Source organism: Anopheles coustani, chromosome 3, assembly GCF_943734705.1.
Source record: "Anopheles coustani chromosome 3, idAnoCousDA_361_x.2, whole genome shotgun sequence".
Lineage (NCBI taxonomy): Eukaryota > Metazoa > Arthropoda > Insecta > Diptera > Culicidae > Anopheles > Anopheles coustani.
In genome coordinates, this window is record NC_071288.1 from 70,879,703 (window position 1) to 70,889,735 (window position 10,033).

At 39.3% G+C, this 10,033-nt stretch overlaps 3 protein-coding genes across 4 annotated transcripts; 2 read left to right on the forward strand and 1 right to left on the reverse strand.

Moving 5' to 3' along the window:
• Positions 1 to 1,763: 1,763 nt before the first annotated feature.
• Positions 1,764 to 3,512, forward strand: LOC131272569 (uncharacterized). Its single transcript, XM_058274346.1, has 4 exons — positions 1,764 to 2,335; positions 2,625 to 2,663; positions 2,740 to 2,835; positions 2,908 to 3,512. Exons 1-4 carry the CDS (start codon positions 1,787 to 1,789, stop codon positions 3,403 to 3,405), a joined length of 1,182 nt encoding a protein of 393 aa, XP_058130329.1. The 5' UTR covers positions 1,764 to 1,786; the 3' UTR covers positions 3,406 to 3,512.
• A 1,308-nt stretch (positions 3,513 to 4,820) lies between these two features.
• On the forward strand, positions 4,821 to 5,876 carry LOC131258830 (uncharacterized). The gene is made up of 2 exons (XM_058260213.1): positions 4,821 to 5,200; positions 5,399 to 5,876. Exons 1-2 carry the CDS (start codon positions 4,886 to 4,888, stop codon positions 5,714 to 5,716), a joined length of 633 nt encoding a protein of 210 aa, XP_058116196.1. The 5' UTR covers positions 4,821 to 4,885; the 3' UTR covers positions 5,717 to 5,876.
• Positions 5,877 to 6,353: 477 nt separating this feature from the next.
• LOC131258831 (uncharacterized) lies at positions 6,354 to 7,528 on the reverse strand. Of its 2 annotated transcripts, none has more exons than XM_058260215.1 (4): positions 7,441 to 7,528; positions 7,146 to 7,368; positions 6,690 to 7,072; positions 6,354 to 6,608 (listed from the first exon to the last, which is right to left on the reverse strand). In XM_058260215.1, the coding sequence occupies exons 1-4, from the start codon at positions 7,478 to 7,480 to the stop codon at positions 6,421 to 6,423; spliced, it is 834 nt and encodes a 277-aa protein (XP_058116198.1). In that variant the 5' UTR covers positions 7,481 to 7,528; the 3' UTR covers positions 6,354 to 6,420. The 2 variants fall into 2 exon arrangements, with proteins under 2 accessions (XP_058116198.1, XP_058116197.1); XM_058260214.1 differs by having other exon boundaries at positions 7,146 to 7,371.
• Positions 7,529 to 10,033: the final 2,505 nt, after the last annotated feature.

Genomic DNA, 10,033 nt, shown 5'->3' on the forward strand with positions numbered 1-10,033 from the left:
CGGTTCTGCGCTCTTTCTATTGCAGACGCGTTTTCCCTTCGCCGATGCGGGATGACGAATTTCCGGAGACAGGCCATTATGATAGCGTCGATACTCGCGGTATCCGCGGACAGCACTCCGAACAAGAGCGGCGAAACATCAGTGCAGCTACAAACACATCCGAGTGAAATTTACGCATACTTCAGAAGGATGGCACCTCGTTCGTTCGATCTGCGGGCGCCTCTTGGGTGTTGGTTATTAATGGTCTTGTTATTATTTTACTTTTCACCAACGCGAAATGCGCGAATTTTTCTCTCTCGTTTCTGAATAATTCTCTCATTCCGCTTGAAAGAATTTGGCAATTCCTCTACAGTGGCGCTAGGGTTTATGATTTAAATCAACCGGTCAAAGATTTTTCTTTTCTTTTGTGGTCGAAACCCTTCGAGATCCTTGCGTGGTGTGTTTCTTGTATCGATTATGTATGTCATGCAAACCAACGTCAACAATCTTACATTCTGTACACGAACTTCAATTAGTTCAACCCAAAGCAGCAGAAAGGAAAAAAACAAACACTGAAAACGAGGCCATTTAAAACAAATAACTGGTGGCGCTGGGTTGTATGCCGCATATTGCAACCAATACCAACGTAAAACTCGCTCGTTTTCTTATCGTATTTTTTGTCCTCTCGCCTACCCGTTTATCTTCCAACACCATGCACCTTAGGAGTTGCAGTTTATTAAGTTGATTTGTTTTTGAGAAAAATATCTCTAGATGTAGCGTAGAGCAAGTATCATTTTCATTTTTGTTCGGAGATGATTCGAGGCACCGGAACCTGTGGCAAAAGTTGTGTGCACATGCAAGTGCATAATTCAGATCAATGGGAAAAGCAGCCATTGAAAACCAATTTTCGACCGAAATGATACGATACAAGGTTTAACATGATGCAAAACCTCGCGTTCTCACTTTATACCGGTAATCATTTACCCCGCGTTCTCACTTTATACCGCTAATAGTTTAACACAGGGGTCGGCATAAATTTCCTAAAAAAGCCAGTCGATTAAAATGAAACTGAAAGCGCGGGCCGGATACCTTAACCGATGACTGAATGTTGTCAAAATAGAACCATTTTTAATGGAGTATCATCTTTCTAAATAGTAAAGTTACATAAAAATTGGTAAAAGACAACATATTTTCGTTGAATATTCATTTTTTTAACAGGAATACTTCGTTCAACAATTTTAATCTTCAGTTTTGGGAAGAAATCAAACCTGACATCATGAACAAATTCCGTAAAAATTGAGATAGATGTTTTGTATGAAGCAAATTTTCTTCCGGGCCGGATAACATCCGAACAGGTTGTACTAATATGCTGGATTTCTGAAGAATTTATCAGGTATGCCATGATTTCCTTAAAGCTATAAATCGCTGCAGAATCGATTTTGCCTTTGGATCAATTCAACCATTGATTGTCTAATTGTTACTTTAACGAATGATATGAAAAATCGGCAAGTTTGGTAAGCATGCATGATATGACGGATTATGAGTCGGACTCGAAGATCCGGATCTCAGAATGGATTTGAATCGAAAGATTCGAATCCCTGTAGGGATTCAGTTTCCCCACCACTAATGCCGGTGCTCAAAGAGATTGGGACTTTTAGAACAAAATTTAGTACAATATTGTGAGTGTGTGTGTGTGTGAATACGCTTCTGTTCCAAATGTCAGCTGACAGCGTCCGTGTTTTGTTTTGAATCCCGATTGTGCCGGGTCCACCGGAAAGCTTTTCGTATTTTCTGAGAGTAGCAAGTGATGAATAATTCGACACCACAGACCTTAGCGGTGCTACGAGTGCTGCTGCGACAGTTCCGTGCACTACCAGAGCTCTGGGATGCCAAACATAAATATTACGGCAATGCAAGCCGGGTTGAAGCAGCTTACGCGAACCTTCTCAAAGTACTACATATCAGCGAGCCGGAAGCAGACGTTGCTGATGTGTTCAAACGGTTACACGAATTCATTAATGTATTTGCAAAAGAATATAGTGAGAATAGTCGGTCGAAAACACGCGGAACCTGTTTGTGGTACTATGGAGAGCTTCAGTTTCTTGTGGATGCGAAGCTAGTTGGTGCTGATGCTACATTTGTGGGAGACTTGCCTTGGTTACGAAAACCCCCCGGCGTAGCATGGCCTCAGAACACGGTCATCATAACAGAACAAGATTGCCAACTCGAGGGAGATACAACTAACGGAGATCCACTAACTCTGAATTCGCCCACAACAAACATGCCGGGGGTGCAGAGTTTCCGGCTTGAAGATGACGTTCCACTGAGCATGGAGGTGGACATCAAAGTGGAAGATGTGCGTATCAGAACCGCAAAGGCTTAAAATAGGAAGATATTTTATATTAATATGCCTCTTTGCTATCAAAATAAGTAAAAAACGAGGATTGAATTATTGTCAGTTTACATCGAGTTTGAAGAAAGCTTGATGTTAGCATGTTTTAGGGGAAACGGTATGCCATATTTGAAAATCAATCCTGGCAAACAATTTATCCTTTTTCTACATTTTTAAAAATTTTGATTAGTGCCAATCCAACAGATCAGGTATTAGTGAAAATTTTCTTTATAAAAAATGCTCTTTTTTACAGGATGCCCCTGTCCAAGTGGACCCACTGGATAATGAAACGGTAGTAACATGTTACACGATTGTAACAAGATGAAGTGCAGCTGATTGTTACTCGTCATTTTTGTTTTCAATTTTAGGGCTCTCTATCCGTCAATCACTTTCAAATGGATCCTCTCGCGGGTAATGCAACAGTGTCTTCTGGTAACGACTCACAGGATTCCTTTCAATCGGCTGTAATTATTCAAGTTCTATGTTGGCATTCTCGTTTTCTGAATCTATCAATTAACAAACTTATTTTTTTTTAGACCTCCATCTCCATCCCTCCGTTACAAGCGGATCCTTTGGCCGATTATCATACAGGCTCATCGTTTGGGAATGAACCCAAAAAAATTATAGTAATCTCACGAACTTCGCCACCTCCATTGGTCCCCCGTTCGTTTGCTCCACCGAATCCTCCAAAATTGGCCCCATTGTCTACAAATTTGCCTCCGTTGGCCTTTTTCAAGCCTACCGAAAACAATAAGAACATGGTTGAACCAACTCCCAAACCGCTTACAACAAAGCCAATCCCAGTAGTCATTGCTACCCCAAAAAAATCGAATCATAGGAGCACCGTATTTTCAACGCATATTGGCACGAAACTGACGGGGTTTAATATTCAGCAGAGAAATGTGGTAATAGATATAATTAAGGAAATATTATTAAAGGCTGAAGTGGGGTCCCTTACAATGGACCACGTGACTGACATTCAAGCAGTATTGCACGACATTTTATCGGCGGCCCCCAGTGGACATCCCTCTTAAAAAAGCGTGTTAATAACAGATTTTACAAACAGAAGCGGAGATATTATGTTAATGTAAATAAATGAAAAAAAAAATCGAAGAACTTACATTAATAAATTATGATTAAATTCCGTAGATTTTTCGATGTTCTCATTTTCACTTCACTTGTACTTTCTTAGTATATATTTCAATATATATATAAACTGTCTTTAAAACATTACACTCAATTTCAATTATCACAAACCAAAAAAGGAAACGACACACCAACACTGAACGCCAAATTACTTTAACTTTTCTGTGGGTTTCTTAACATTGTCTGTATACACAACACTTTCTGCAGATTCAGTTCACCTGTCTCAGCGCAAAACAATGTGTCGTTAATAATCTTTTCCACTAGTAATCGCTGCTGAGGTCCAATTTCTTTCAGTTTGCATGCCATCAGCGGAAGAATTGAGTAACATCCTTCCATCGCGTTGGTTTGGACTTTGATGGAAAGTGGTGGTAGAGTTTCTGTGCCTGCATTTTGAGGTGCTGGATTTAGTGGGCGCAAAGAAGCCAGCTCTGGGACCGCTGATTGGGGGAAGCTGCCACACTCGTTCGGCATGTTGCGACGTTTCAGAGGGTTATCCAAAGCTTTTTTTGATTGCTGCAAGAATAAACCCCAAACACGCTTATTGCTTATTGATTTCGATCACTAGTCTAGTCGTACCGTACAAATGATACCGAAGAATCCTTCATCAAAACAATTAAATATGAGAAAATCTTACAACCTACCGCAACAGAATAAATTGCTTTGTACACTTTGTTGTTGCCAAATTTATCTACACAGAAGCTACTGCTTCAAGTTCGCAATACTTTTTTCCTTTGATCCCGGCATACTCAAATTATTACGACATGCAAACACTTTCACTTTCATTATGACAAAGCTATTTTATTCGTTTGTTACCTTCAAGCAACCACTGATCACTTTTTTACTAGAAATTCAAAAATGCCGGCAAAAACACACTTTCCAAAGCATCTGTTTGTTGCGGCATTTGGTGATTTGTTTTGATGTAGGATGAGGTATGTATAACATCGGAAAAGGTAGTGACATGAGCAGCATGTTGGCATATCACATGCAAAAATCGATAAAATCAGTTAGAAGCAGTTAGCTGCTAGATTTATGATTTATTAAACCTTTAGCCATAGATTTGGAAAATGTGTGCTACAAAAACAGTTAAGCATAAAACTACTTTTCCTTTCGCTGAAGAGACGCTCAAGCATGTGATATATTGGTTTTGTAACTTTCTAAAATATTACTGACGCCATTGTGCGAAACTTTTTAAAACTCCACCTTAAGAATTATGGATACCTGGGATAGTGACGAAAACAGAACTAAATGACAGTTTACAGAGATGTTTGTTTTGGTTGATAGTGGAAATTGTTTACGCGCCTTTTAGGAGCGAAGCAGAATAGTTCTATGTTAAAATTGGGTTTAAACTTATCAAGATAGTGAATCTCAATGTCTATAGATAGAAAAGAAGCATTGCTCAGGTTAATTCGAACATACCGTGACAATCCGGTGCTGTGGGATAAGGCAGCAAAAGACGGGGACGTAAATAATAGCCGGCGGGCCAAAAAAGAAGCATGGAGAAAACTTGCGTCCATACTGAAGGAGACCGATCCAAACGCGGATATACAGAGCGCAAAATATAAAATAAAATCATTGCGGGAGAACATGAGAAGAGCCCGAAATCGGATACGGAAAAAAGTAAACGGAAAGTCCGTAGGCATTCCTAAACTTTGGTATTACTACGAATTGGAATTCATACTTCAAGTAAGTTCAAACCAATGATGTTAATTTTTTATGCATTTTTACATTGCTGCTTACTATTTCCTTTGCCTAGTTAGTAGTTTTCCTTAGCTCAAACATGAGTTTCTAAGTTTCTATAAATATAGCTTAATTACATTTTGTGTACCGTAATTATGAAATTCTTATCAGGTACTGTTATATTTCACATTTACCGTTATCAAGCACGAGGACATGGATATGGCTGTGAATGATGAGGATACGGATGTGGCTTCTAGCGAAGAAGACTCTGATGATACTGATAGTAGTATAACCGAGCCAGTATTGATACCATCGAGCGATATGTCAACTATACCACCGTTGATTGTTACAATTCCTGATCATGATTACGCTCGGAAGCTGGCAGGAGATCTGGAGCGACTCGATGGGTTACAGTATCTCCTGGCGGAAAAACTAATTAGCGATGTAGTTTTCGCTGCAGAAATGAGGCATCTTAGCGTCAAAGACGTGACGCGAATTCGACAAATATTAAAGAAAAAGTAAATACGCTACTTATGCCATTGTTATCTGTAAATTACCTTTCAATAAGGAATTATGTAAATAATAAAATTAGGGCAGATCCATAACACTGGTTGTTATCTGTGGAAATAAGCTCAATGTTTGCATGTACACAAACAATAAACGTCTTATTCTTTTCCTTGTTTTAGAGCAACTTTACAAGAGTTACTTAAATACACTCTACGACGTTTAAGTGCTCAATAATTATTTAATTATTATATTATAGACCTCCCATTGTTCACCTTTTCGGCGCTAGAAAGTTGCACTAGTGATAAGTGTTATCTGTACGGTCAAGCGTATGAACTAAGCGATCCAATTGTGGACGATAGCGATAAATCGTCTTGTTTGGCATTTTGCACATGCCCAAACTGGTGTCGCTTGCCCGAAACGGACAATTCTGAGTGAATGCGCTTTTCAACTCACACGTTTCAACCAGCCCAAGTTTCTGTAACATACCACCGATGGTGTACTGCGTCTTCGTCGGCATTGTGCTGGTGGTTTATTTATTTCTTTTGATCATTGCAGTTTTTTCGGGCATAGAGTAATGAAAGATTCTATGAATTGTGAGCTTTGGAGAAATTGAGTTTAATAAAAGAAACGTTTTAAAAATTTGGAACTATTTTTCAAATGTAGCTTTCGTTAACTTAAAGCAGCATTATATTTATTATCTGCTGTTAAAATCATCAGTTTTAGTCCAGGAGGCAATGTAGCAGTGGAGGAACCGCGCAGGTGCAGCTCATTTTCTGATTCTCTTCAGCCTTCTGCTGAATGTCCAACTTGTCTCCTACATTGAGCGTCAGTTTACCGTACTTGCATTGAAGGTTGGGATCATTGGAGACCGTTGGGGCACTCCGTATAACTTTATCCGATTCTTGAGCTAGAACAGAATTTTAAAATAAATTCGTTACATCGTGAGAAGTGTGTTTCAACCCCTCCTTTCTACAGGAAAGAAACTTACGCAAACGCCATTCCCACGGGCAGCAGCGATCCTTCTTGTAGACCGGAACAGCACCACCGTAAACAAGCTTTTCCTGGAACAACTCAAAGCCACAGGTTGTTTCGTAGCAGTTCGGGTCCGTGTTGGTGGCGTTGGCATTGAAGCCCGCGGTACAGATACAGGTACGGCACGGATTATTCTTGAATTGGATACGCTGACCTTCCTTGTAGATTTCGTTCTCCAGCTCGCATTGGGCCAGCTTATCACGCTCGGCACCACAAACCGATTTGACCGAGCAGCATCCACCCTTCCTGTACGTGCGTAGGCAATTTTCGTAATCGAAACGATGGAAAAACTCCGGACAGTCTATGTGAGCACAGCGAAACTGGGCAAACGGTTTAGCGCTGTAAAATTAAGGTTGTGGCAATCTTGGGTAACAAAACCATCACTACTTAAAGTGTTATGTTATGTACTTACGCACGACAGTAGCACAAAACAGAACAAAATTGGGCAACTTCACCATCCGGCACGCTGTCGTTGATGTTGTACTTTTTCCCGTTGAAGTAGCACTTCTCGTTGTCGTGTGCCGTTATCGAAGGACACTCATATCGCTCCGGGCATCCGGAGGTCAGCTTACCGATGGGAGTGCATCCCATCGTTGTGTAATGTCTGAGTGGAACATCACAGCCAAGGACACCGGCTGCTGAAAAGCAACCAGTCCAACACGATCATCACTACCAATTTTAGTTAACCTATTTTTGTGTTCACCTACCTCCGAGAAGTGCAACTAATGCAACTGTTGGCCAGCGCATTTTCTATAACTTTTTACTTGAAGCAAACCAAACGCTTGTACGAACGTGCAACGACTGATCATCGTCGGCCCCGGTCGGGATCGTTGCTTCATCGAGAAGGTTAGAGCGCCCGATAGCCGTAGCAGAGATGACCCGATGATCTCATCGCTCTCTGAAAAAAATGTCTATAAACAAACCGATCAATTGTAAGTTTATTAAAACACCTTTTTATACAATTGATCATTAAAAACACGAAAACAAATGGAAACAGAGTCTCAACAACATCTTTGCAATGTTTTTTCGTTGGTCCAAATATAAAATGCACCATATTGAGGAAACTTAATGCAAACCGTTGTTTGCCAGGTTGTTTTGATATTACTTTTCCCATGCGATCAGCAGCGATAACAGTCAGCATCCAGGGAGGGAAGACAAGATTGCTCAACTGAAAAAAATATGCGTTTCGTTAAAATTCAACCGTTTTTTTAATGAACTTTCTACAATCTAACTGGAGTAAAAATAATTTTTGGAACTATTCTTTTTTTACGCTGCAGATTCCTATGTCGAGGTATCGCAAGACCTGTTTTATATCGCGATCCTTGGAGTTTCGTCATTTATTTTTCTGCAACTCCTAGCTCAGGGGTCGGCAAAGTCCAGCCCGTCAACTGATTTTATTCGGCCTATAAGAAAATTTTAGTGTTACATATGAAAATCCTATCTCTATTCTTATCGGACTTGTTCACGAAGTCATGGTGGTTTTTTCTCAAAATATGAAGATTGGAATTGTTGAACGAGCTGTTACCAGGTGACTTCCTAGTATACTGTTTGCTACACTTATTCTATCCTATTTGCATTATTGATCGTTTTAAAATTTCCTAGTCTCGTGTATCCTAGAGCCAGAATACAATGATTATTTTATTACCATTACGAAATAAAATTTTAGACGAGGGCTAAAGTCAAATACAATTAAAGAAATTAATTGATAGTACAACAAACCAAAATTTAGAAATAGTTCAAAACCAAGTCAACGAAAAAATTTTTACGATAAAATTTTCCAATAGTTTTTTCTTATTCCACCTTTTTATGCAACTTTACTATTCAAAGAGTTGATACTCCATTCAAAAGGGTTTAATATTACTTTGAAAACATTAAATCAACGATTAAGGTATGCGGCCCGCGCTTTCGGGGTCTTTTTATCATCTGGCTCTTTTCAGGAAATGTATGGCGACCCTTATCCTAGCTGCTTGCTTCGAGTATAACTGTTTTACATCTGGAATGCATTTGCTTGTGCAGGCCCATGTTCGTACTTCAACTGTTGTTTTGTGTTAATGCTTCCAACCAGGGGTTGTCACACACTCCTCGAAAGGAACCAGAGACTCTATATGATTGTTTTAACTTTTTTGTGAAGCTGAAGTTTATTAATTTTTAAATTCAATATGAAACATGCAATAGTGATATAACATAGAATATATTCTCTTTTACCCATTTTTTTTTTGGTTTGAAATATGGCCATTGAAATTAACAAACGAAATGGAAAACTAATTTCCTTAGTATGATATTTAAATTACATATCTATGAATGTTTTAACGAGATTTGCCACATGTTGTTGCCTAAGAGATTTTTTTTATCTTGTTAGCGCTGCCAGAAAAGTTTAAAAATATTATCAAAGAAGGCTGAGTAAATAAGATAGAATAGGTCAGCCAAGAAATAAGTTAGTTGCAATGAAGACTTTGAGAGAAGAGGTTGGAATAGTATTTTTTTTAGTTCTTTGATGGTTTGATGGTTTGATGGTTTGATGAAGGCTTGAAGGTTTGAAGGTTGATGTGAAATATAGCTACCATTTGAACTATCTACTAAAAACAGCTATTTCGTTATTTTCGAGATAACATTCTAAAAAAAATAACTAGGAATTATTCTCAAAAATAATTCACAAATCTTCTTGAAGAGTTTTCGCCTCGAAAAAGTAGTGAACCTCTTCACAAGTGAAAACCAAAGACGAGTGAAGTGGTGAGCTAAAGAAAGGCAACTCCGCCATTGACATTGGACAGTGAGTGTTAAAAGAACCAAACCGCGTAAATTTGTGCTAACGCTGAGAAAAGATACGATGAACGTATAGAAAGAGAGTGACATTGCAAAAAAGAGACGTGTGTGAAGTTTGAAACACTAACCAAAAAGTCAGTGAGAGTGTGATCAAAAAAGACAATGGAGCAGTCGGTGAAAAGCGGAGATGATTCTCCGGACAAGAAAGCCGTGCTGAAAAAATCGAAGAAGCGTTTAGAGTTCCGTAAGGAAATTGAAGATAGCGATTCTGGAGAAGGAACATCCCGACGGATAACGCGCGGAATGAAGAAATTAGAAGAAGAAAAACAATCTGTGAAATCATCTTCGGACAGTGAAAGTTCTTCTAGCGACGAAGAAGAAGAAACCATGGACGAATTGCCGACCAAAGCTCAGCGTCGTGCTCGGCTCGGGATTTCCCAAAAATTGCCGGTCTTCAATGGCAAACCCGAAGATTGGCCGCACTTCTACGGATCTTATACAGCCTCGAATAAAGCTTGCGGATTCACCAACAACGAA

Bases quoted from the DNA above. Each gene is read 5' to 3' on its own strand.
- LOC131272569 (XM_058274346.1), top strand. From the start codon at position 1,787: ATGAATAATTCGACACCACAGACCTTAGCGGTGCTACGAGTGCTGCTG. The intron at 2,664-2,739 runs GTAGTAACATGT...TTTCAATTTTAG, and splicing joins ACCCACTGGATAATGAAACG to GGCTCTCTATCCGTCAATCA. The intron at 2,836-2,907 runs GTAATTATTCAA...ATTTTTTTTTAG, and splicing joins AGGATTCCTTTCAATCGGCT to ACCTCCATCTCCATCCCTCC.
- LOC131258830 (XM_058260213.1), top strand. From the start codon at position 4,886: ATGTCTATAGATAGAAAAGAAGCATTGCTCAGGTTAATTCGAACATAC. The intron at 5,201-5,398 runs GTAAGTTCAAAC...ACCGTTATCAAG, and splicing joins AATTGGAATTCATACTTCAA to CACGAGGACATGGATATGGC.
- LOC131258831 (XM_058260214.1), bottom strand. From the start codon at position 7,480: ATGCGCTGGCCAACAGTTGCATTAGTTGCACTTCTCGGAG. The intron at 7,372-7,440 runs GTAGGTGAACAC...GTTGCTTTTCAG, and splicing joins ATTAGTTGCACTTCTCGGAG to CAGCCGGTGTCCTTGGCTGT. The intron at 6,609-6,689 runs GTAAGTTTCTTT...ATTCTGTTCTAG, and splicing joins CCCGTGGGAATGGCGTTTGC to CTCAAGAATCGGATAAAGTT.